The 27818-nt window shown below is 41.8% G+C and overlaps 1 protein-coding gene across 2 annotated transcripts in view; it reads left to right on the top strand.

The window, feature by feature from the left end:
- The window catches only part of LOC141767779 (disintegrin and metalloproteinase domain-containing protein 10), a 40251-nt gene that overhangs the window by 6411 nt on the left and 6022 nt on the right, over positions 1–27818 (top strand). For both annotated transcript variants that reach the window (XM_074635401.1, XM_074635402.1), the window contains exons 2-12: positions 279–426; positions 653–771; positions 1198–1353; positions 7319–7407; positions 8997–9119; positions 12219–12311; positions 12584–12752; positions 19645–19808; positions 24902–25073; positions 25223–25367; positions 25528–25711. In XM_074635401.1, the coding sequence (XP_074491502.1) occupies positions 279–426; positions 653–771; positions 1198–1353; positions 7319–7407; positions 8997–9119; positions 12219–12311; positions 12584–12752; positions 19645–19808; positions 24902–25073; positions 25223–25367; positions 25528–25711 (1562 nt within the window). The remainder of the gene's footprint in view (positions 1–278; positions 427–652; positions 772–1197; positions 1354–7318; positions 7408–8996; positions 9120–12218; positions 12312–12583; positions 12753–19644; positions 19809–24901; positions 25074–25222; positions 25368–25527; positions 25712–27818) is intronic.

The raw sequence follows: 27818 nt of genomic DNA on the forward strand, positions 1-27818 counted from the left end.
TGAAACCTACTTGCATCTTCAGAGAGGTTTTCATGTTTTAGTTAAATTTTCAATGTAAAATTGTAGAGGAATTAATATTTCTTGCAAGAACATGCAAGAATCTGTTTTAAGTATAACAACATGTCATCTGCATAAAGGCTGATTTTATGATGTGATTGGCTGCAGCAATCAGTTCACTGAAGATGATACACATAGAAGGTGAAAGTTGGCATCCTTGTCTGGTTTCTCTGTGCGGTGTGAAGCTATGTGATGTGACTGGAAATCTTCCTTTTCGCCAGGTGCTGTGAGTGACATCAGTCCATATATAAAGCATTATGAGGGCTTGTCATACGACAGGGAGGATCTTCACAGGAAGCACCTGAGAGTCAGGAGAGCCTCACAACCTCAGGAACACACGCTGCAGTTGGACTTTACTGCTTTCCACAGGTAACTTCACATCTCTAACTGTGGTGTTTGTTTCAAAAGCCCTCTTAAACATACACAGTTTGGCTAAATTTTCACTTTTTCTCTGTTTGAACCCTTTATTCCAGGTTCCCAAACCCATAACATATGTCAACAATTAATTGTCCACATTTGTCTGCTGTTGATAGATCTACATACCTTCCACCACACTACAAAGCTTTGACCACATCTGTGTTTTTGTTTCCTGCAGAACTTTCCGTCTGCGTTTGAAACGCGATGTAGCAGCGTTTTCCGAAAATTTCATGGTGGTCAGTGAAAATGGTTCTACATCGCCTGACCTCTCCCACATATATTCAGGAACACTAGAGGGTGGGTATAACAGGGATAACAATGTACCTGTGATTCAAGTCTAAGCAAATTTACTGGCATCAAAGGTTTTAATCATCGAACATCTACAGTCAATTATAGTTTCTAAGGATTGCATAAAACATCTGGATAAAACATTTGGATGGAAATCTGTTTTTAATTCCTGATTAATGAAATTTGAAGAACAAAGTAAAACATGTTGAACTGTGCAGATTGAAAAGTAAATTCGTCGCTTTCTCACTCTCGCCTCATATCTCATCTCTCTCTCTCTGATGTTTTAACGCTGCCTCTAATCTTTAAGCTTCTCTCGGTATCTTATCTATTTATTTTGTCTGTCTATCTGTCTGTCTGTCTCTATACCTCAGTTATCTCTGTTCATTTTCACCTCACTGACCCTGACATGTTATCTCTCTTGACCTGGTCATGCAGGTGAACGTGGTTCAGCCTGCCATGGCTCGGTGTTACAGGGTCAGTTTGAGGGAACCATCCATACAGACAACGGGACCTATCACATAGAGCCAGTACATAGATACACCAGCAGTCAAACAGATCACCACTCTATAATCTACCACGAGGATGACATGGGTAAGACTATACCTTCCATTTTCCACTTTAGGAACATGTTTTCTCTGCACATGTTTTCAAGCTTAAATTGGCTCTGTAGTAACTTCTTACTGCCCTCGGTGTCCAGGATGAAAAATTAAACTTGTGCATCTGCAGATTGAAATTGTCAAACTGACGCCCCCTAACCTCAGCTGCTTTATGGCAATTTGGTGATTATGGCAAGAGCACGACAACAAATTCCTTTCTACAGTAGATCTCCCCCCAACAGTTTGATTCATGGGCCTCCTGGTAGTCTCACAGAAAGACAAACATCTTCCTCCTGTTACTAATCCTCATTGCTCTGTTCTCATACTGTATCTATACATCTGCAGCCTCAAGCTCTTGTACAAACCAAGGTTACTAGGGGTCAATAAATTATCTGCAGCCCTAACTTGTAGTAAGAGTAGTGTTATAATATAACAGCAAAACCTATTTAGAGCTCTGGGGGGTGTTGGCACCCTTCCTGGGCACAGGCCAAAGAAAAGTTAAACAGAAGATGGTGTGACTTTTGAAGGAGGGGGAGAACAGATGGGGGCTAAAGTAAGGAGACAGGTATGAAGGTGAAAGAGGAGGAGGAAAGGGTACAATGGCAGATATGAAGGTGAAAGAGGAGGAGGAAAGGGTACAATGGCAGATATGAAGGTGAAAGAGGAGGAGGAAAGGGTACAATGGCAGGAGAAGGATATGAGTTTCTAAAGGTAAAGGTGAGGAAAAAAGAGCAGCATGTAGAGGAACTTGAAGGCATTGGAAACAAACTCTTCGTTGGCTTATGAATGTGTCGGCTTGGCCAGATGTCAGTCATCAGTGAGAGCTGTCAAAATGTTAATGTGCATGTCTTTCTATCTGTGTGTTTCTCCTGCTGCGCATGCGCATTCGCATCGGAATGAGATTATTTCCATGAAAGCATTTTCCTAGAAACAGTGCAGTTCGTGCCAAACCCCCCACCCCCCTGTTTGTCCTTACTGTAAGTCTACTCAGACTCCATGGCTGCCTTTCTCCCTACGCCTCCCGCCATCTCTTCCACCTCTTTCATGACTGGAGCAACATTTACATGAGATAACGTCGCGGCTGACAACATCCTGTTCTTTCATTCACAGGCCTGCATATCTGCAGGAAACTGTTTATTGAAATATCATGTGCCAAATCATTCACAATCAATGCTTCCCAACAAGTGGTAATTTAGGACTCGCGGGGGCTGACATAATGTGTATACTCCTGTGTATCTTTCCACTTCCTGTCGTTGTCGTCTGGGGGCTACAAAGGTTGTATAAGGACATTAATCTCCCCTGGAATGTAGGATGTCGTGAGGTCTCTCAGGTCTGGGACACAAAGGACGACCCAGGGCGGCCATTTTGCATTTTGCACAATCACCACCTGCTTGTTTTGCTTGAAAATCAAACACTTGAAACATTAAGGGCATCATTCCACATATTGAATGATAAACAGGACACATTAATAGTATGAAAACCCCCATCATGATGTCACAATGGTGAAGGGATGAAGGTAAATGCGTGTGATGCTAAATGAGCTGTTTATATCTACATAGGGAGCAGGTCCTCTCTCCACGGAGTCCGCCATGTCGCACCAACATGTTTCTACAGTAGCCCAGAACGGACGAACCAAACACTGTTAACTTTTCCTGCTTGGGCCGGAGTCGATAATGTTACTCGCTGCCGTCGCCACCGCTCTCTCTCTCTCTCTTGCTTCACCACTCACTTCCCCTGTAAACACACACTCTACGCACTGGCTCTGCTCCAAATGAACTACACTATTCTTACAACAACAGGCTCTAGAGAGGGCCATTTGCATTTTCATGTCGGCCACTGTAGTTTTTCTACACGCTTGGCACACAGGAGAGATCTTCCATTAAGATTAAACACATACCAATATGCCAAATCTTCAGTTTAACAATCATGTTACTGATTCTTCAAACATCTATTTCTTCGTGGTATTCATTGCCACATTATATTATACAAGCACGGAGGGTTTGAGAAATATCTCTTTGGGAAAACTGGCTGAACTTTCTGTGTTGCAGCAATGGCTTATCAGCCTTATGCATTAGTGCTAAAGAACCAGCTGTTACAGTTGCAAGAAAGCGTGATTGTTCCGTGACAGATAGACATACAGTATCATACCGAGTGGACAGCAGCTTCAGCTCTGGTGGTTTCATCACTTGCGTAAATGGGGAGGATGCGGGTTGATACAGGATATCTGGACTACATGAGGCATAAAATCTGGACTAAGCGGGGAAATCTCCCACCAAACGTGAATCATGTTATTCATAAGAACACTTGTGGCCTTGTGGTTTAATAGATTAGAGGTTTAATCCAAGCAACAGGCATTTGTCCCTGAGGAGTGGTGTGCACAGACTCTCTCATGGGCAGTGGAGAAAAAACTTCTACGACACACAGAGTTTAGTGTTATGTTATATTTAGGTTTAGGATTATCTTTCACTTGAGGGCACTTGAGGGCACTTGGCCTGACCAAAGGATCATTCATGAAGCACTTGGGCAGTGACTTTAAGTCAAAATGTTCCACTGCAGTACAAACATATCCTGGTTTAAAAAGGGGGCATTTCAACACCTTTTTTAGCCAGTGTTGTGCCCCCAGGAAACCAAACTCCCCAACCATAATGCAAAAATATATGTGACTTTATACACTATACACTGGCTAAAGTGTTTTTTTTTTACACTACCCTTAACCGTAGAACTAGTTTCCAAAAGCTGCTGGGAAGTCTGGACTGAAATGTGACACTCATTTTTCATTTGGGAAATCATTTTCTTTTCCAAGTCTTGCACTAATAGTTTGTAATTGTTTTATAGCGTGATTCTTTTTTTTTTTTTTGCAACACAGGCCAGAAACATGCATCTCCCATAGTATGATGGGGACACAGAAACAAACTGAGAAGGAGAGAGAATAAGGTCTGGAAATAATTCTGTCGGTGGGTCGACACCCGGCATTTAGCCCTCCACGTCCACCCCCACAGCCCACCCCCACTCATGCCATGTATAGAAGGAATAACTGGTTTGCGATTGGCTGCAGGACTTTCGTAGGATGGTGTGATCCAATCATGTGTTGCCGGTCCCTCACTGTAGGTCTGATGCAGGGATATTGGGAGATGTTGCACTGGTGAATGAGTGTTTCACACGCACATGCATACATACATACACATGCACACACTGTGCATTACCCCTTGAAGTTCTTACAGGTCACCGGGTTAACTGGCAAAACATTGTCTACTCTCACATTACTGCCAACGGCATGTGAAAGTGATTATGTCATGTGACTCTACTGTAAGTTGTGGAGCTCAAAGCGCACCACATGAATGGTTTATTTTTTGTACATTAGAATCAGGCTATAACCACAGGGCCAATGAAACCTATTGTTTTCATTATTTTACATTATGCTGAAACATTTTTCAGCACTTTACATTGCATTATTTCCTCCATATGCAGATCCCCCACAGTCCCTGAACATAAACCCAATACACTCTGCTGCAATGAAGTTTTGGCTCATTGCATTTTTATGGAATTCTGTGTCTTTGCCAGAGCAACAAGACGGGCCAATTTATACAAATGCAATGTCTCCCTCGACTGCAATCCCGTCATTATTTCATCAATCTGAACGAGGCGGCCTTCCCAGAGGTGTTGCACATTGCAGACGTGAAATCAAACCAGCAGCTATCACAGCGTATTCCACAGACTGCCCCATGGCTCCCACAAAAAGACCGCAACACTGATTTCCAAATGTGGGTCCTCTGGTCACTAAGGAGCAATGAATTCAATGGATTCCTGCACACGTTGTTTTAAATTGTTCTGTATAAGAAAAGGTTAAAATGTAAAGCATAGTTAATGCTTTAAACTACGGGGAGGCTGTCGCTCAATTGGAAGGTCTGCGGTTCGATCCCTGGCTCCTCCAGTCCACATGTCGAAGTGTCCTTGAGCAAGATACTTAACCCCGACTTGTTCCCGAAGGCTGTGCCATCAGTGTGTGAATGAGTGTTTAGATTAGATCCTGATGGGCAGGTTGGCACCTTGAATGGTAGCCATGTTGACAATGTTGACATATAGTGTAAAGCATTTTGAGTGATCGGAGGCCTAGAAAGGCATTATATAAATACAAGTTAATTTACCATATGTGAGATCACATGCAATACACCAACAGAGTTATATGTCTGGGGTCATTAGTTGGACCCCTGTGGGAAATAACTGCTGTATCTTAAATCCGGAAAGTAGTAAACTTAACCTCCAGGAAACAAGCCTCTCATGTTTTCTATGATTGGGGTCATAAAGCAACAATTGTGACCTTGTGCACCTTTTGAGTAAACAAGAGAAGTCACATGACCCAGCATCTCTACTTTGTGTCAAGTGTGGAAACTTACTGCAAGACCTTGAAATGTCAGGAAAGATATCAGGAAACATCAGATCGTTGATTTGACGTGGTTTCCTATCTGATATTGACTCTATTTGCCAAATATTGCCCACATTTTAGAAAAGCACATGCATGGGTGTTTAGGCCCCCGGAAACCCCCCTCGCTCAGGACCCAGAAAGAGATAATATCTGTTATTCCTGGTATGATTCATTGCCTCCCCCGATCATTGCTCCTGGTTAAGCATACACACGACGCAACATGTTCCAGCTCAAACAAATAATTTTTGCAAAGATCAGACTGTGGCCCTGACCCACATCAATGTGTGTGTTTATTTGTGGGCTTACTTTGCACAATATCCTGTTTGCTCCAACAAACAGTAGTGGGTTGAACCAAACCTGGTGTTTAATCTCTGTTCAATTATTTATTATGATTCGAGAACACTGTTTTATTTGATACGCCCACGTTGAAGTGAGTCATTGATGTGGTGTCGTAAAAAAGTTCACTCACTGATGGAACATGTTCAAGGAAAAAATTACTGATGACAGTGTTTGTTTGTTTGTCTGTGTGTTTAAACCTGCATCTTTGTGTGTTTGACTGAAGGAGAGTGTGTTTGTTTGTGCCTTGTTGGCTCTTGTAAAGCAGGTTCATGTAATTGGTAGGCAGGGCTGTCCACTTTGGGCCAATGCTCCCAGTACATATCAAAGCTGCCTTTATATATTCCCACCATAAAGGGTTCTTCCTGAAGGGCTGAGGTTCTACCCAGAACCATTTGCTTCTGAAGAACCCTTTTTTGAGGAAAGGGTTACAATAAATATACAATTACAATTAAATACTCTCCTGCGAATATTATATGTCTAGGGCTTTTATTGTGAAAGGTAAGAATGGAAGGAGTGGACAGGAGCGATCTGGGTCATGTCTAGAAGGTAACCCGCAAATTGCGAAAACGTGCAATAAGTCTTGCGAGACTCGCTGCCCGATGACCTATCCTAACCTTAACCACAAACTGATTGTGGTTTACCCTCTAGACACGACCACCAATCTGGTCTGCGCTGCCTTTGTCAAGGTTGAAAGGAGTAATACAGTTTGCCGTCTTGGTCCAAACTACGTTGCCTCCGTGTTGTTGTTTCATAAATATAGATGCAACTCAACGTGATTGGTTGAAGCCTTTATTCACGGTCCTGAAAGCTCAGAAAAATATTGTTCTGAAAAAATAAGTATGACACTTTTTTGCCGCTTAATATTCACTTTCTGTGTGAAAGTATTCATGACAAAAAAAAAGTTAAAAAAAATATATTGGCGTGCAAATTAATCGCATGACAAAAAAAGAGTTCTTCAAGGATTGTTGAAAGAATGGGTGTTAAAAGATCCTTCCAGACCACTCCCCCAAAATCTGTCCTTTACCATTTTTCCCATCAAGACCCGCACACTATTTTTTCTACACATTCACACACTTACACAGCTGACTTTACTGTCATCCACATCTCATCTCTTCTTGCAACGTAATTTATGTTTTTGTAAATAAATCAGTTAATTTAATTGTCTGATTTAAAAGTGTCTCTGCTTGTTTTTGTGTAGTCCTGCCATCCATGAGAACTGGTGGAACTGATGAATTCTGTGGTGCAGAACCTCTAAACCTCCTCGCCCAAAGCCTCCGACCCGATGAGGTAGGACAGTCCAGACATCACCTCACATAAAAACACTTACGCACACTTTCTTTTTCTGTCCTCACCCTCTAAGTTTCCTCCTCTGCAATGCCATTTATAGCCAATTAATTCACCAGTGATTCATCTGTAAATATAACTGACCTTATTCATTCGTTTGGTCACTTTTATTTAGCCTGTTGAGTCACCGAGAGCAAATTACAGGATTTACTTCCAGCAGGATGCTACAGTATGACAGCAGCAGAAGTGATGAACACAGAAAGCTGAAAGATGAGCTGCTTCTTGACAGGCCTCAGCTACATTTACAGTACTAGTGCAGTCAGAGCCCGTTCAAAACAAGCCTATTCAGAACGGGCTGAATGTGCGGTCTGTGGTCTTGCTGCTTGCAGCTTTCTCGAGAACCGCTCATACAAACTACTTCACACTCAACACTGCGCTTCCTTGGGTCCTCAGCAATACACCTGCCATGACATAGTTGCGTCATACACCCAAGTCGCAACCACTCACAGTCAGAAACACCGGTGAAATTTAAAACCCAAGATGACAATGGCCAAAATGCAAAACTCGAGGCTTCAAAACAGCAACCAATGGGTGACGTCACTGTGACTATGACTGCTTTTTATATACACTCTATGTTTACACACTGTCACACCGGTGAAATGCAATCTGGTTTGATTCTGCATCACTGCTCGGGTTGACTCCAGGAAAGTGAAGAAGAGTTCGGCTGTAACGTTAGTACATCCAGCAGTGAACTGCAATGAGCCGCAGTCTGCCCGCTACGGACGACATGCTGGAGTCTGCAGAGCCGTGAAGCCCCGACCCCCCCGCTGCTGCACAGAGCGCTGTCGCTTGTTTATCCAGAGTTTATTAATATTGAACATGTCCAAATTGTACCAAATTCAACACTGCATGTCCTTCGGACCCCAGCAATACATCCACCAAATATGAAGTCGATCGAGTCGTTCTCGAGATATGTGAAGGACACACAGACAATCAGAGATTCCATGCTTTATAGTTAGATATATTTGTATAAAGTATAAAGCTGCTACTGATCCAGATCCATCACACAACCTTGATTGTGATTATATAAACAGGTATGACGGAATAAACATCTGCCAAATCTATTTAGCTAATCTCTCCCTTGGGTACTAAGTGCTAACCTTTGACCAACTAGGGAACGATCCAAATCTTCATGATCAACAATGGATGTTGGGACATTTATGAATCTATTTTTGACAACATGCCTGCCGGCAGAGATCATTTCCTTTTTGGTCATAAAATGGTCTGAACACATGTTGTTCCTAGTGGAGCGTCCATGTTGTGTCCCTGTGTCTGCACGTCCCATTTCCCCCTGGGACATGGGGCGTCCCCGGTATAATGACATCACATTTTGATGTTTTCATATACACGTCAGCCACACGTTCATGAATTTACACCTTCAATATAAGAACGAATATTGACTAAATCTGAGGAGAGGTTCAAGTACATGCTGGTGATTTTAGGAGGATTCACATCTGCCAAATCTACACTGTGTCCCCTTTAAAATCTGTTCACCTGTAATTTCTTCCGTTTTCTGCAATTTTCACCCACAGGAGGCGCCAGCGAGCCGGTCAAGGAGAACAGTCGATGAGTCAAAGACCAGTTGCCTGCTCCACTTCCACGCTGACCACCTCTACTACAAGAAGTTTAAGTCCTCTGACGCAGTCCTTGCTCAGGTGACCGCTTCAACTCTGTTCTCATCATTTATCTTGACAAGACATGAAGTTTCATACAAGTTTTCTTAATCTTCTAGTAGTCAAAAGGGTTAACACACACACAGAAAAAAAATCAAATGCCAAATACTACTTATACTTATAGCTGATAAATAGAGGTCACTGAAGTTCAGATACAGTGACCTATTTTTCTGAACACAAAGAAAAGGCTCAAGCCAGAGTGTCACCCCCTCCAGGGTGAGACACTGTGATGCTGCTGATACCTGAGCTGCCTGATGTTTCGGGCCTCTGAGAACACAATGTACTGCGGAGTATTTCCAGTGTAATGAAACATCCAGCAGGAGCATCAAAACCCAACAGGATTTCCTCGGCCATTGGCTGATTTTGCAACTCTGTCCCTAAATACAGCGTCCTGGGTACACGGTGCTGCAATCAAAGTTCACCTGATGTAATGCTAGTGTCATTTGGCACTGGATCAGCGATCCTTCTTATGTTGTCTTGTTTCAAAATAGTGACCGAGGAAAGGGAATTTAAATTTGTTTAATGTTGAATTTCCCCTTATTTTAACTGAACTGACCTAATATGAGCAGTCTGTGATCTCACTTAGGGTCTGTCCTTGTGAAATATTTCAGGATTTTTATATTGATCTTTGATTAGCCGTTTGCTGGACTAAGGCAGGCATTTTGATCATGATTAAAACCTTTCTTTTTTTTGGCAGGTTTTTCTCTAATGACTAAAAGGATAGAGGACAAAAATGTTTTTTGAGGTAGTGAATTATTTACCACTGAGGCATTCAACCGCGACCCCTAACGGGATAAGCGGTTGCAGATGGATGGATGGCATTCAACAAGTAAGGGATAATTCAGGGTGATGCAAGACGCCTCCACTTCAGGTCGGGGTCCACATGCCACAGACAACTGCTGCATCGCACTGAAGGGGTTTATTTCACAACAATGACCTGCACTAGCTGTACATTATCCCGCTTATTACACGGCTACTTACTTAAGAAATCAATAATTTGAAACAAAAACGAGAGTCTGACATCAGAACTGCACTGATGGCAACCGTCTGCTATACAGAAATAACAGACCGTAGAATCAGAGTCGAGTATTCAACAAAGACATGTAATAATACTAAATAAAAGGGCCAAGCTGTTGCTGCAGCGAGGCTGAATAAAGCACCACATGCCAGGGCCTGCACAGGCGCACACAGCTGTCACACGGCAGCAGTAGGGAAGAGGTTCAGAGCCTTCTCTCTGGTGGCACATGGGTCGAAGACATTTGGCCTAATAAAGCTCTGTGCCAGGTGTAAAGGCCTGGCACAGAGCAGCCAGTCCACATCCAAAATGCCGAACTCGAAGCTTCAAAACGGTAGTCCACAAACCAATGGGTGACACTTCTTATCTCGATTATTTATTTCCTTGTTGTGTTGGCTGACTGGCTTTAAACTCAGATTTGAGTGACATACTGGGTTAAAAGCTGCATTGTCTCAGTGCAATAGGAAAGATAACAGTGATTTAAGTGTCTGTGTTGAAGATTCTCTGTCTGAACAATGCATTTGTCATTGGGGTCAGAGGTCATATGAGATGCTCTCCTGATATTGAGTTTAGCCACATACTGATGTGGGAATCCAGTGACATAACTTGAACATAAATACCTCTGTAGCTTCCCCTAAATTAAAACCAATAAACAGTATTTGTCATTACATTCCTTATTTGATACGAAATTATAACATCATAGATTGTTTCATTTTATCTCATTATTTTAGATTCATGTTCTCAGCATCTGATCCAGGTTTTACATCAGTGCTTTTTAAAATTAAATCTTTGTGACCACAGCAAGGTCCGTTATTGAGTAAGAACGCCTGTCCTGAGCTGGTTTCTGTGGCCACGTTGTTATTCTCTCTGGCCTTCCTCCTGCTGTCCATCCTCTCATGACCTCCTCAGATTCTTTCCACCTAAAACAAACTTCTTGTTGTCTCTGGTTCGGAGCCAGATTTGTGTTGCATCAGGACAGAAACTATACCGTAAGTGATGCCGTGATGTAATCTGAGAGTGTAAATAGACAAAATGCTGTTGTCCATCTCCGCTGACCTGGTTTCAGAGTCATATGAGGCGTCTAAGGTGACAAATATTAACATTGATGGAAAATCCCAGTAGGCCTTGCTGTATGTTCGTGTCCTGCTCTATAGACTCAGACCTTCACATGTGACCGGTTTGCACATGCCTCTCTAGACCGGCTGTGCCACCCACGCTGAAAAACACTCACCTCACTTTACAGATTACCTCACGTGGTCCATTTATGAATCATGATCAAAACTCGGTCACGGGTGTTTGAATCTGCATAATGTATCAGAGAGGTGAGGCAGTTCAGGGAGAGTCAAGTACATTGTCAAAAGGATAAGTTGTTAAATCTACTGTGAAATATCAACCCGGTCTAACAGGAAGACGTATAAATAGCACAACATTACACGGACATTCCACGTGTCATGAGGACGCATTTTAGGCTTTTTGCATGTTTTTGTACGCCACACAACAAAACTACGGTAACGCCCACGGTTAGGTTTATGCAACAAAACCACTTAGTTAGGTTTAGGAAAAATGTCATGGTTGCGCTTATAAAAAATACGTACGGAAACAACGAAACATAAGTACAGAAAACATGTCACGAACGTCACAAAATAACATCACTAACGTAACTTGTAAAACAAGACACCGGTCTCGAACACCAGTCTTCTGGTTAAAAGTCCTGTGTTTGTTGGACCCATCCACCTCCCCTCCCGTCCATCATAAGCGGACTTTCTCAGTTTGTATTGTACGTCACTAGCTCTGAGTGTAACATGGTCACGCAGATGCGTTTACGTCGCAGTCATTACAGACTACATGGCGTACAAATGACACGGCAAAAGCAAGAACGGCCTTCTTATTGCACGCTAAGTGCTTTGCGCATTATCGTGGCATTCATCATACGCCTTTTCGTGCGAACAGGCTGGAAATACTGTTTTGTGATTGTCAAAACCTTCAATTTATTGCCTTCTGAAGCTACGGTGGCCCTGAAAACTATTGCTATTGAGTGTTTTCTCACATAAATGTGTGTTTCTCAGGTCGCCTCCTACATGCAAGCTGTGAACGACATCTACGACAAGGTGGATTTTGATGGAGTCAAGCTGATCAACTTTAAACTGAAATCCCTCAAAGTAAGATCCTTCAAACAACAACAACACAATTGTGCCACATCTTAGAGTGACACAATGATAACTTTAGTAACTAGTAATCCTTAATGCATCAGTCTCAGATGGTGTCTGTATGTCTTTTTCTACCAGTGAGAGTCAAACAGGGACTCTCAGCCTCAAAATGATTTCAAATGACTGAAATATTATGCTAACTTTCTCTTAGCTGTGGAGGAAGTAGCCTATAATTGTTTGTATTCTTATAAGTCAAATGAGCTCCTTGTCCCGTCTCCATCCAGATGGATAAGGAGGAGGACAAAGACGATCCTCTGAACCCCCTGTACATCGGGCCTGAGAAACTATTGAGTCTGTACTCTGAGAAGAACTGGGGCAACTTCTGTCTGTCCTACCTGCTCACTAACAGAGACTACAGCGGAGTGCTGGGGCTCGCCTGGGAGGGCAAAGCTGGTGAGTTGGTCTCACTATGTACGTAAGTAACACACTTACTGTACATGTAGGCTGCAGTGATTTGCATATTTGCCTCAGAGCACAGAAGTCCAAAAATCAGTAAAGACGTGTAGCTGGTATTAGGGTCCTGTCTAGAAGGTAACAAGCAAATTGTGAAACTCGCGAAATGGTTAAGGTTAGGCATTAACCTCCACTGTTTAAGGTTAGAAGAAGGCAGCAAGTCTCGCAAGTATTTTTGCAAGTTTGTGCAATTTGCAGGTTACCTTGTAGACACAACCAGGGATGAGGAATACTTTACTTTACCATTACTTTATTTCGCTTGGAGGAAGAAGCCATAAAACAGCAGGTTGATTAAGAAAAGTAGTCACACACTTGAACGGCTCTCTTTTTATTTTATTACTTTGTAAAGCTTTGTAAAAACACTATATAGCTTGTGATACAGAGTATGGTCTGTCATGAAAAGTGAAATCATGTTTTGCTGCTCTGCCGCTCCGTGTGAATCTCTGCATGAATCTCTGTTGATCTATCAAATCGCATTTCCTTCTCTGGCCTCCCTGGTCTTCATGTAACACAAGCTCGCCAGAGGCCACGTTCCTACACACACTCACAGTTTACAGATCAGTGTGAATGATCTGACCCGTGACGGAGGTGATCCAGGGTGATTGGTTTGGATTGACAGGTTTTTTTGCGTAAAGCAGGTGTAAAAACCGGTGCAACTGCACACTACGTGTCTAGTTCATTAGTCGGGTCAATTAAGGAGTTACAACAGATGTGCACATTGTATGTCAGCCTCTGTTGGTTTTCCTGCATCAAATGATGTTGTGGCACTCAGAGTTGCAGGACTTAAACAGCCCGTATTTCAGGCCTTTCATACGAGCAGTGTTTTGGTTTGAGAGCACAAAAGCAAAACGTGAGCGAACTCGTCAATTAACAATCCCAGTGATTTGCATGTTAAGCTGCTGCTGTCAGGCTGAAATTATTCGTAAACGCCAAGAAGAGACGACATTATGGACATGTTTCATTATTTCTTTTCATTCTAATTATATTATTTACAGACAAAACCTATATGACATATCACATTTACAAAAAAAATAGACAAATGAGAAAACAAATTAAAAAAAAACATACCACACCCTTTCACTGAGATTGAAGCAATAAAAAAAAGAATTTCTCCTTTAAAAGTAATAATTTGCATCAGGCTGTTATGAACTCACTTTTCGGTTCTTCTATAATGTAACAGGATTATAATTCAGTGAAGTCATAAAATCTTTCTCTTTAGCATATTGTTACAAAATACCAGTTAAACTCACAATGCAGTGTTACTGAACCAGGGTTATTATAGTAAACTAATACCTAAACTAAAATGAAAATAAGCAGTGAAATATATTGTTAGTAAATTTAAACTAACTAAAAACTATATACTTTAAGAAAAAATAAACTGAAACGATATTGCCTGAGTAAAAACTAATAAAAATATTAAATTATTATAATATTATATTAAATATAATTTATTTAAGTTTTAGTTTTTTAGCTATAATAAATCACTACCTAAAAAAGGAGACGGCATGAATTTCCGTCAACTCTCGTGACGTTGAACCACAGAAACGGAACGGACTCGGCCTTCCAGGAGATCGGACATTAAAGTAGAACGAAGATTATACATTAAACATTATGGACATTCCTACACAGTTCTCCAACCATGTATTTTGTATGTATATCTAGCTACATACTTCTATACCTGGCCCAACAAAAACAAACGAATACTAAACATATAAAAACTAAACCTTTTTGGAAAAACTGAAACTAAACTAAAACTAACAAACACACTCTGGAAACTATCTAAAACTAAAATCGAAAAGTCAAAACTATCATAACCTTGTACTGAATTTGATATTAACTCTTAATGATATCTGACTTTTTCTTACAAAACAACGAACAGAATCTGCTTTAAGAGAAAAATCGCAAACTTCCAATCACTGTTTAACTTTTATTACATTACAGGTCAATGACCTAAATACACTAATTCACTAGAACATAACTAATCAGCCACAACTCTGAGCTCTGGTGAATGTTAGGATTGTTGTGGTAGGAGGTTCTTCCTGCTCGTCTCTATGACATTCACTCAGACGCAGCTTTCGATTGGCTAAACTGAGGGGCGTGAAAGCAGACCACCACAATGACATGAACCTTTGACACACACACACACATGCACGCCACTCCCAGACATCTTAGTGAGGATTTCTGACTGCATTCCTCAGCTTGATCGCCATGGTGACGTCTCACGTGAGCCACACACACACACACACACACACACACACATTCATAGTGGCGGTGACATTGTTGTGACTATTCCAGTCTCATGTGATCGCCCTGAAGGGTATAAACGTGGATAATGTTTGACCTCCAGAAACAGATACGCTCAACCTCAGTGTTTCCATAACCCACATTCACCAGTTTATTACTGGTGTTGGGACATACGAGGCCCATTAACCATAAAGAGACCGTAAACTCAAAGACCACAATGCCACTACAGCTTACAGCACGCACACACACACAGACATAGACACATGCTCACACACAGCCGCCAACAATCACTTGGACCTCCTCCTCTGACCTCTGAGAGTCGTGTGTTCATACGTCAGCGGAGGTCGAGGCGTTCAGGGTCTAAACGTCTCGTGCCACTCAAGCTTTCGCACCAGTACCATCCCTTCCTCTCCTGGGACTAATTGAGGAACAAATAGTAAATTTCCACACAATAATTTCGGCGTTGTTGTGGATGTTTGGTTTATTTTTTAGCTTAATGATCTTTTTGGGAGTACAAACTCATAAAGACTAAAATAACACCATAAATGTATATCCTTGACATGTTGATTTTTAACCTTCCATTGTTGCCCTTGGGACGCCTCCACTACTATGTCTTTCACTGCCTGCTAGCAGGATGGAAAGTTACATGAATATGAACATATAATAGATGTTTGAATAGATCAGACTCTCTACTTTCTGTCGATTGTGGTCATTTCTGTCGTAAAAAAAATAATCCAGGCAGAGTATAACCTTAAAAATATGGCGTCTCCCAGTCCCTACCCATATACCACAGAATATAAGTCCAACAATTAAAGGAGCAGTGTGTAACATTTCGGGGGATCTATTGGCAGAAATGGAATATAAAATTAATAAGTATGTTTTCTTTAGTGTATAATCACCTGATAATAAGAACAGTCGTGTTTTCGTTAGATTAGAATGAGACGTTTATATCTACATAGGGAGCGGGTCCTCTCTCCACGGTGTCCACCATGTTGTACCGCCATGTTTCTACAGTAGGACAGAACGGACAAACCAAACACTGTTAACTTTTCCTGCTTGGGTCGGAGTCGCTCCCGTCGCCGCCACTCTCTCTCTCTTGCTTCACCACTCACTTCCCACGTACACACACACACACTCTACTCACTGGCTCTGCTCCAAATGGCTCTAGCGAGGAACATACGCTCGTTTTCGCGTCAGCCACCGTAGCTCTCCAACACGCTTGGCACACGGAAGAGGCTTCAGTTGGTTGCAATCTATTCACTTCACCGCTAGATACCGCCAGATCTTACACACTGGACCTTTTAAAGCATATAAACATGTTCTAGTAGAAACCCAAAATACAAGGATGAACTTGGAAATGAGCATGATATGTCCCCTTTAACCTTCCACTGTTCTCATGGGACGCGACTACTACGCGGGGCTGGACTGGGACAAAGTATCGTCCCCGGCATTTTGGCCCAGAGTGGCCAACCACAATCGATCACACACCACCCATCTTCGGGATACCCTATACTGTATGTATACCAACAATACTACTCCATAAAAACACTGAAGCTAAAGTACATCTATAAATAACTTATGTTAAATTCTAAAATAGTTATATATTTCCTTTTCTCTTTTGTATAATTGTGAACCCTGTCCACATGCAGCTTATTGTCCCCTGCCTATTTTTCCAGACTGTGCTGAATTAGTTCCTCATTAAGGGAGGTTATTTAAGAGAATGTGAATCTCTGTATTGTTTGGCTCTGATGAAGACGCGCCTGGCTGGCGTCGAAACATTAGTCCTCTAATAAAGTTGGTTGCCTTAAATATCCGTGTGCTCCAGTATACTTTTGACCAAAAATCTCTGAAGTCTCTGCCGATACATGATTGCCATACTCTGAGAGCCCTGGACAGGCCTGTTGAAGCGTGTTACTGTGAAGCCTTTTCCTTCATTATAAAACTATAAAGTTATTTGCCAAGCGGTCCATTGTAAACATCCATTTGATTTTGTAGTGGTACTTCAGGTCCAATAATGATTATGATACACTTTTATGGTTTAGATTTAAGTTGGAGAATTAATTGCCTGATTTAATCTGTCTGATCAATATTCTCGTTAAGCGTGAGTCAAATGTTATCACACCTGATATCAACGACAGCAAAAACACAAAAAATAAGGTTGAATAAGAAGACCTGTGATGCATTCCAGCAAGTCTGTTATTTGTATTCACGCAACAAAATGGTCAAATTTGGTCTCACAATACAGCAAGAAAATCCTATTGAGATTTGCAACGTGAAGGTCAATGAACTCTGGAGACAAAGAGAGCAGTGATGGGAAGTCATCGGATGATGTTACATTATTTACAATACTTTTGATAGACGTCCAGAAAACATCCATTGTACTTCTCTGGGAACTTTGGTCAGTGTTATTAGAGGTCAAATCGCTCGCTGTGTCTGTTTTTGTTGTTAAAGTGTTATTCGGACACCCGGACTCCCCCCCGCTTGTTTATCCAAGGAAAGACTGCCCCTTTACTATTGTTTGTGTGCTCATATTAAACCGTGTGAAAGAGTGTGTGTCTATGATGTTAATTGATACCAAATATTCCTTGAGGCGGGTGCTATGTGTGTCTTAGTGTGTGTGTTTGCTTGTTTCCCCCTGATGGTGAGTGTGTGGCATTAAGTGATCCGGAGGGTCGCTTGTGTTTTTCCAACGAGCTAATAATAGGAGTCTTTCATTGCGGCTCTTTTCTGTGGCGAAGACGAGAGGGAGGAGGGGACACAAATCCGCAGCCCCTTTCTGCTCGCGCTGCCAAAAACCACAGCGCAGCCCTCCAAAGTAAGCTCTTTCTAGGAAACCCGGCTCCTTGAATAGCCCACCAGGGAGGCCATTTTAGGTCAAAAGCTGGGAATCCGCGGAGAAATGCATCCAGAATTCTTGATTAACATGGCTGAGGGGGTCTGTCCTGACAGTTTGTTGATATGAAACTGTTGACTTTATACTTTTGGCGGTGATGAGTACAATTAATAAAGACAATTCCTTTAGAGTTTTCCTCTAAAGCTAAAAAAATAATCAATGTGCTTTCTCATTTCTGGTAAAAGCCATCATGTGACATCAAACATCAAGGGATCAAATAAAGTCTCAGCTTACTCTATTGTCACTGGCAGCCTCCTTCACCTGACATATGACGGTAGAGTAACCGGCTTGTCTTTGCTCCTCACCCCTACAGTACCTTCATTGTTTCTACAACAGCACAGATAAAGGGGCACTTTTGTTTTTGTTTTTCAACCTCTAACTGTCCCTCGCCGTTCCTGGACGTCACACTTACGCCCACTGCGTACAAAAACACGAGATCCAGATGCCCGTGACTGGTTCCCACAGTGCTCAGTAACACCTAGTGAACTCGGATTTCTCTGAAACAGGCGCTAAATATCTTTAACAGACGTGCACCTCACGAGCCTCTCCCATCTAAATGGTGCTGCTGACAACATTGTGTAAGAGATGTTACATAAAATTCACGTGAGTGCAACCTGAACCACACATGGAGGGAACCAATGGAGAGAGAGGTTGGACACATGGAGATTACTCCCAAGGCAGCTGGTTGAAAGACTTGGTGGCAATAAGTGCTGAGGAAACAATGATGGACGAGGAATATCGAATATCAATATTGAAAAGATACCTTTTCAAATCTCCTTAAAGGGAGATTTGTCAAGTATGTTATACTCTTATCAACATGGGAGTAGGCAAATATGCTGCTTTATGCAAATGTATGTATATATGTATTATTGGAAACCAATTAACAACACAAAACAATGACAAATATTGTCCAGAAACCCTCACAGGTACTGCATTTAGCATAACAAATATGCTCAAATCATAACATGGCAAACTCAACAGGCAACAACAGCTGTCAGTGTGTCAGTGTGCTGACTTGACTATGACTTGCCCCAAACTGCATGTGATTATCATAAAGTGGGCATGTCTGTAAAGAGGAGACTTGTGGGTACCCATAGAACCCATTTTCATTCACATATCTTGAGGTCAGAGGTCAAGAGACCCCTTTGAAAATAGCCATGACAGTTTTTCCTTGCCAAAATTTAGCATAACTTGATAGCGTTATTTAACCTCCTTTGAGACGAGCTAGCTAGCTATAACATGGTTGGTACCAGTCTCTCTGAGGAACCTTATCATAGGTGCCCAGTTTGACCAATGGGAATAGTTCCTGTAAAAGCTGTCCTCTGGCTGGACAGCTGAAACAGGATGTCACATCCCAACCACGCATCCATGTGAACGTGGCCAGCTGTTTGTAATTGTGGGAATAGCTTTCAGGGACGTTACGTAAAACCCAACAGCAGATTGAGACCATTGGAGGCCTAATGGCTGAGCAGGCTTTGATGTGAAACGAGAGAAGTTCAGCAGGTCTGTTGGTCTGTCTGTCTCCCCGACAAGGGGCCTCAGAGGTCGATAACGCTTCAGCTAAAAATTGTTGGTTTAAGGTATTTCCAGTAGCACAAGGTCAGTTATGCAACCAAAGTGTATTGCAAAGTGAAATGCAAATGTTTACATTGGGTCTGACAAACTCTTCACAAACTTTTTATGTGTGCCCTTCAGGTAACTGGGGAGGAATATGTTCCAAGGAGACTACCCTGCGTAATGGCCGGACCTCCACCCTGAACACCGGTCTGGTCACCATTCAGAACTACGGACGATTCCTGCCTCGTCCACACGTCCAGCTGACCCTCGCTCACGAGCTCGGCCACAGCCTGGGATCACCGGTCAGTCGCCGTCACCAACTTTACAAAACATTAACAACATCTGTCTGATAGTGAATGAAGAGGGGGGTCTTCAAAAAGTGGCTCAATCAAACCAACCACTCATGCCTACACTGAATATTAACACTCAATTTATCCCATGACATTCCCCTGATAATGTGAACTTTAAGGATACTTTTTGTGCCCTACATAGATAGGAAGTTTAGTATAAACAGTTGCAGATAGCTGTCTGAAATCACTGAAGTTGCACAATGTAGAGTCTGTTTTAGGGTGGAATTTCCCTTTAAATTATTGGTCATTAATAGTGGTTTGCAGAGATATTACTAATAAGGTAATAGCATATGTAAAAAAGCCAAACTTGTGTCCCTTTGTGGATATTTTAGCAGACATTTAAACGTTCCATAGCAGGATATTGATTAATAACATTAAAGAGGACCTATTATGCTTTTCTGCTTTCCGCCTTTCATTTAGTGTGTTATATAGTTTTTTGTGCATGTAGAAGGTCTGCAAGTTACAAAGTCCGCCCCAAAGGGAGTTACACTCCCCCACAGTAACACTGCTCCTGAACTGCCTGAAACGCCTCGCCTGAAGTCCCGTCTTTTCTTCCGTAACTTAATGATGTCACCAAGTTATACATTTGCATAATACCTGCTTAGCGGCTAGTTTGGCATACCCTCAATCAAAGCTACTTAGAGTGGAGCTGGAGCGAAGTCCGAAGAGTTTGGTTCGGTTGACCAATCACAGAAGAGTGGTCCAGCTGACCAATCGGAGCAGACTTTGGGGGGCGGGCAGGAGGTCAAACAGAGCGTTTCAGACAGAGGGTGAAAAGAGGTGCTGCAGCACAGCCAGTATGAGAATTAATAGAGCATTTTTTTTAACATGTAAACATTCTGGTAGAAAACCCAAAATACAAGTATGAGCCTGAAAATGAGCATTATAGGTCCTCTTTAACTATGGTCGCATTGCAAAGTGTTCCAGTTGCAGGATCCTGTTAGTGTGAGAATTTGTTTTATCGACTGGCTTGCTGTGATTTTCTATCATAACATGTCTGTGTTAAAGGTCTAAGCTTAGACTACTACAATGAGCTGTTACCCTGAACCCCTTTTGGTGCCCCAGTGAACCGAGGATTCAAACACTTTCTAGTCTAACATGAGACTGCGTGGGTTGCGTCTTGAATGATAATTCAACATGGCAAATCCCCCCTGATTCAAAGAGACTAACCTTAGACTTAGACTTCCCTTACATGTTCTCACTGGGCATACATGGCTGTTTGCGCCGAACCGCAACAAATTGCCTGTGAATGATTCACTTATGTGGGCATTAGAGACCTTGGCCTGTATTGACTGGTTTATTTCATAGCGACTCTTGGCTCAGCCTCACTGGATAATCTGAAATAAGAGGAGAGGGAGGATCTCTGATTTCCCTCTTTTCTGTTTATTTTCATTTACAACCTCTGCTCCCAGCTTAACAGCACACACAGTTTACGTGTGTATACACACACACAGAAATGCACACGCCTCTCTCCATGTGTGACGGCTGCTAACACCTGCAACCTTTCTCCCACTGCCCAAAATGCCAGCCGCGTTTTTCACCCGGCCCTCTGCTATTCACACCTCCACAGACCAAAGAGTCTTCTGGGGGCGTTCCTGAGCAGATTAGTTCTGCTATGTCGGACGCTGCGGGATTTTAGAAGATAAACTACTGTAAATTCTGGTGTCCCCGGCTCCTGTGACAGGCATGTCTCATTGTTTCCAGGCCGGACAGGCTGGAGGAAGCACATGAGGAAATCTCTCGCACGGGGCTTCATCTGAGACTTGTAGCGATCACGTTGGAGGAGAGAGAGGGGTGGGCAGAGTGAATTCTGGGTAAAGAGCTGCTTTGGCCTTTGGCCTACTTCCCTTTAAACCAGATACTGTATTGCATACAGTGGCTTTCAGAGCTGTGTGCTGCGGATCAATTTTCTGCTCAGGCGAAAGATACAATCAAAATATAGTAAATAGAAATATATAATTCTGTGTTGTCCTGCTCCTTCCTACCATTTTGATTTTTTTTACAATTGGTTGCTACATTTCATGCTCTTAACCCTTAATTAGATAAGAAACTAACAATTATGTTTTAATTTAATAATGCAACAATATACCGGTATTGACGATAACCGTGATATTTAAACATAAAATATTGATATCATGTTAATAATACACATATTATAATATTGTGTAAATAATCCAGCGCCTCTTAAATCATTTTATATATACAATTATGATTACAGACTCTCTCTCCACCTCCCTACACTCGTATTTTGAGTGTAATTAACTTGCACAAAAAAATATGCAGAATAAACAATGAATTTGACTGATAGCATAATCGGTTGTTTTTTTTCAAATCTTCTTTAAATATTGCGAAAATATCATTATCGTGAATTCTATTGGCCATGATAATCGTGTAGCGAAAATCTGATAATGTGACGGCCCTAGTTTTGACTAAAAAATGTTAGAAAATAGTGAAAAGTTCCAACGTGAACCCTTCAAATGTCTGACCAACAGTCCAAAACCTCAAGATATTCATAGTATTATCATATATGACAAATAAAAGCAGCAAATTCTCTCCCGGGAGTAGCTGGAACCAGATAATGTTTAGTATTTTTGCTTGAAAAAAAATCACTGGAACAATTAATCAATTGTCAAAATAGTTGCCAATTATGTTTGACTAATCAGTTAATCGACTAATTGTCTCAGCTCTACTTGAAATGTATAAATAGTTTAAACAAACAGAATCAAGATAAATGCACAACACAAAATACAGAACAGTGATTACCAGAGGTGGGACCAAGTCATTGTTTTGCAAGTCACAAGTAAGTCTCAAGTGTTTGCAAGTCAAGACTGACGAGTCCTAAACTTAGAGTTTCCAGTCTCCATCTGTCATTTTTGTCCCACGCATTTTGCATACTGCAATTTGTTGTTTGTTGAACGCCGCATAGTTTTTGTACGTGAAAGAAATTATATTTGGTATAATTTTTTCCAACTGGCGATCAGTAACGTATCTTTAGTTTTTCATGGTTCTCTCCTGCAACTTGATTGGATGATGTCGGATTGATTCAAACAAAGTGGATCTGAGGAATTAAGTGTCGACTTGCTGGGAATGAAAAGAGTTAACGTTAGTTGATTCAGGAAATGAAGGGAAATTAATTGGGTTTGTGGCACATTTTTTAAATAACGTACTTTTTTAATCTTTGGGCTTGGGGGAAGGTATCAAGTATTTAAATCAAAAGGCTCAAATCCAACTGAAGTCACGAGTCATTGGTGTCTAATTTGAGTCCACACCTCTGGTAATTACTAGCCACAAAGTCAGATTTAGAGAAGACTTGACTGAACTTGTTTCCCTCCGAGACCAAAAAGCTTTACAGTCACAACATTTATCGTTTTTCTTGATGGGTTGTTTATGTTAAAGTTGAATCTAGGTTATGTCTGCGGTGACAGTATCTGTAAAACCACTAGCAGGTGTTTAAGAAGTAAACAGGAAGGACAGGAAATGTGCAAAATTGACAGAGTACACTACTGATATACACTCTTACAGTACTTGGCTGCTGTTCTTTTTTTGCACTGCTTGCCACGTTTTTTGTTGTGACTGCAGCGTTAAATTTAAATCCCTATATGATACCAAATGAACCCAAAAAAAATAACAAAACAAAGATAAGTGTACTATTCTTTTGAAACCACACCAACATGTGCTGGGACATGCAGTTCTGTTAGTGTTAACCCCAGAGCAGCAGACACTGACAGCTATAGTGCAAACTATAAAACTACATCCATTAAACTGATCAAGAACAGATGCAGAAATACCCGCATCAAAACACGATCCATGTTAAATTCAAGTCTTTCCCGCCCCCTGGTCTATAATTCACCCGTGAGTTTGACATCCAGAGAACATGAGTTGCAGAAACTGTTCCACAAACATCTCTGATCAAAGCAGGAGGAGCTTTCTGTTGTGTTTCTCGGTGTCCCGACATTCCTCTGTCTGTTGCTTCATGGCCATCAGATACAAGGGACATCTTTTGACTGCATAAAGGATATGTTTATATAACAAAGATAACTTTAACTGCCAGGCTCAGTTTTCAAGCTAGAGTGAAGGTATTGGGATCATACGAAATTAGAAAACCAAAGAATCCAGTGGTACCAACCATGTCATGCTAGCTTGTCGGGAAGAATGCTAAATAACGCTACAAATTTGGCGAGAAAAACTAGCATAGCGACTTTCAAAGGGGTCCCTTGACCTCTGACCTCAACATATGCGAATGAAAATGGGTTCTCTGGGTACCCATTAGAGACTTTACAGACATGCCCACTTTAAGATAATCACATGCAGTTTTGGGGCAAAAAACATGCAGTTTTTTTAATGCATTTTAAATGTGTTATTTTCGCCTATTCTAAAAATGGTGTGTTTGAATATTTCTGCATACTGGGGTTCCTAAACAGTCTTGGAATCGCATAAAGAGATAAATTAGAGAATAAAGATTGACAATAAGGGGATTTCCGAGCAGTTTACAGGACAGAAGTGTTCGCCATCCAATCGCTGAAAAATGCAATGCTTGCAGAAATGTCAAAAGTTTTTGATACTAAAACACAGCATGGCTTTTTCCATGGAGTTCCTCAAGGTCTTGGTGTCTTAATCTGGTATTTTGGAGGGATTTTTGATAATTTTTATCAATTCTCAAGTGGTATAAAATGGTTAAATTTTGCAACAAATCCTTGTAACGAATGATATCAACCCAAACATTGCTGCAACAATTTATGAGACCTAATAGAGCATGGGGATGGCCATCACAAACTTCTGTCATAATGTTCTTTTGCCCATTCGGAACTGTCCGTGGGCTGCACTGAAAACATTTTTACTGTCTGCGATGATGGCCTATAACAAGGATGGAGACAAATGTTTCATCTTGGTTACATCATTTGTTTCCCCCCGCTGTTTCTGTCCACGGCTGAGTACTTTTAATGGAAAATGTCCAAATAACTGCTTATTCCATTTGCTCAGTGTGTAAAAATATAATATATCCAGAAAAAAACATGTTCATTTCTGGTGTTCTGTCTTTGTTCCAGCACGACGAGGGCTCAAACTGCGGAAACCTCGGCTCCAGCGGCGGCAAAGGCAGGTACCTGATGTTCCCTCACGCCACAGACGAGGTTCGCGAAAACAACGAGAAGTTCTCGCCCTGCAGCATCGAACACATCAGCAAGACCCTGAAGCTGAAGAAGGACGACTGTTTTGTGGGTGAGGAAGAAAAGATCAGACAGTGTTCACCAGCGGGTTGCTTGCTGAGTCAGGGGTCAAACATTTACACTGTGTATCAGTCACTGTAAATAACTGTGAACTGTGTTTACTTGTGTGTGTTTATCTGCTTGTCTGTTCTTTCTGGCCAGTCAGTGATCAGCCCATCTGTGGAAACCAGATTGTCGAGGAAGGCGAGGAGTGTGATGTCGGTCACAACGAGACAGACCTCTGCTGCTTCAGCGCTAAACAGCATGTAGGAATCCAGTGTCTTCTCAAGTCTGGTAAAACCTGCAGGTACACAGACCAGCAGAGTCAGCATAAAAGCTTTACACATTTCTAGTTTTCAGGAGAATTTGAAGCAGCACACCATATTCATCTTTGTTGATGTTCTATCTCCTAGGTGAGTCGTTGTTTTATTTATAAATGGCTCTTTGTGTGTGGTGCTTTCTCTCAGTCCAAGTCAGGGCCTGTGCTGCGGTCAGGATTGTGAGTTCAAGCCGGCGGGTGAGACCTGCGATGAAGAGACAGACTGTCAGAGAGAAGGCATGTGTTCAGGCCTCTCCCCGCTCTGCTCCGAGCCGAGCGCAAAGGAAAACCTCACAGTGTGCAGTCAGGGCACGCGTGTCTGCATGAACGGGGTGAGGCCACAACATCCACCGCACATCACCCCTGTGATTCAATATGCTTCGACTATATTGCCCAACAAAGTGTGAAAGTGTACAGCGATGTTGCAAAGCTGGTCCAGAAAAGAAAAAAAAAGTGATTATCTATGTTTTGGAGTTTATTCTTGACTCTGAAAACAATCTCACCTTAAGGCCCATTTAGTAACTATTCTGGAGCTTTCAATGTACCAATAGTCATGTTCGTTGTTTAAGTTCATTTTGATATTTTTCGGGGAGTGGCTATGGAGGGAGGCCTGAAGGGACAGACTGGCAGTGTTGCCGACTTAGTGACTTTCTCTCTAGATTTAGTGACCTTTGGAGCTAGTGCTGCTAGCTACTTTCATTGGAAAAGAGTTGCAACACTAAGCTGGGTTTTTTGGTTGGATAATTTTTCAAATCTAGCGTACTCTTGCTAATTTCTCAAAATCACCTACCCTAACTTTAAAGGGACTGTTCGTAAGAATCAGAAATGCTTGTTAACAGCGACACTTGTGGCCGTTAAGTCAACGAAAGTCAGCATCGGGCTCGCGCTTGCTCGCTTTAAATAGACATGAACGAGCATCGCTCAAAACAGTGAGGCGACACACGTCAGCTAAAACCACAATATCACTCTATATTTCACCTGCTTGGCAGTAATGTTAGCTGACCAGACGAAGGTCTCTCCATGAATCACTGCTGATCCTAGCGTTGGCTTTTCCTGCTTCAGCCTCCCGACCGCGGTCGGAGGGAGACACCGGCACCCGGTCGGAGACGATAACGTTTCTCACTGCGGAGCCCCGTCACTGAGCGGAGCCCCGTCACTTCACAAGACACGGGAAACCTCTGTTGGTCTGGAGGAGCTGCAGCAGTTATTTCTGCACAAACGTCCACTGTACATTCACTAGATATTCTCAGAGCTACGAAGTCTTCTGCAGTGTGTAGTGTGCACGCATGCAGGTGAGGTGGAGCGAGCTGAGTGAAGGCAAGCAGGCAGAGGAGCAGAGTACAGCAGAGACTCCGGCCCTGGAGACCAAAACTACGGTCTCCTCCGCGTCCTCCGACCGCGGCCAACACTGTTTTGCAAGACGGGCTTCACTAGATATAACACGCCAGTGCATATGCGCGCTCGCGTGTGGCTACACTGTGCAACACAGTGTATTCCAACCTGTATCACCTGCTTTCAAATATGTTTCGCAAAAATGTTAAGAATACATGATTTGTAGTTAAACACACTTCACAACCAGACAGATATCATTAATTAGAAATAAATTCTATCTATTCATAGATTATTGTTTATATGATATTGCAAAACTGATTCAGTGCTTCCTGTTTATATATCAGCTAACACAACGAACATCTTGATTCAATCAGATGTTCCACTGTCCAATAAGTGTGTTCACAATCCACTTTATTTGTAAACAAATGCACCATTGCAACACAACATTACTAAGAAAAGATCTGATGTAATCCTGGTTACTAAGAAAAGATCTGATCTAACCCAGGTTACCACATTGACCAGAATTCCTCCACCGTTAAAAGGGCGTTTAACGATGTCCTCCTGAGAGGCGAGGAATTTATTCCAGCTGTGAATGTTATTCTTGATATATTACTCTCCAGAGGTGCTAAGTGTGCTAACTTCTGAAGATCTCATCCAGCAACATCGATCATAACAACTGGAAAAGTAAAGGAATCTAATGATGCAAGATAAAAAATGAAGGTTTTAGTTATAGTGCTCAAATTAATCAAATTATTTCAGCCGACTCACTTTCGACTAAATGCTCAAATCCTTCTAAGAATCAAATGAACAGAAAACAGGAAAGCTGACTCACTCTGTACAAATAAACAGAGTTAAAGCCTCATTTTGGTTCAGTTCTTCAAAGAAACTTTATATTTATGTCAGCCTTTTGAAGAAAATAAAGTGTGTAAAGCTGGGGGGCGGTACCGATTCCCCAGATTTCAGCTGATTGGGAAGAAGCCTGAGAACCAGTTCCCAACAAATAAAGACATATTTATTTTGGGAAACAAATCTCACAAGTGCCTTCACTCTGAAAAAAAGGCCTCTTTAATAATAATGAAAAATGCCTCTTTGATTATAAAGAAATGT

The sequence above is a fragment of the Sebastes fasciatus genome, chromosome 5 (assembly GCF_043250625.1).
Source record: "Sebastes fasciatus isolate fSebFas1 chromosome 5, fSebFas1.pri, whole genome shotgun sequence".
NCBI classification, from domain to species: domain Eukaryota; kingdom Metazoa; phylum Chordata; class Actinopteri; order Perciformes; family Sebastidae; genus Sebastes; species Sebastes fasciatus.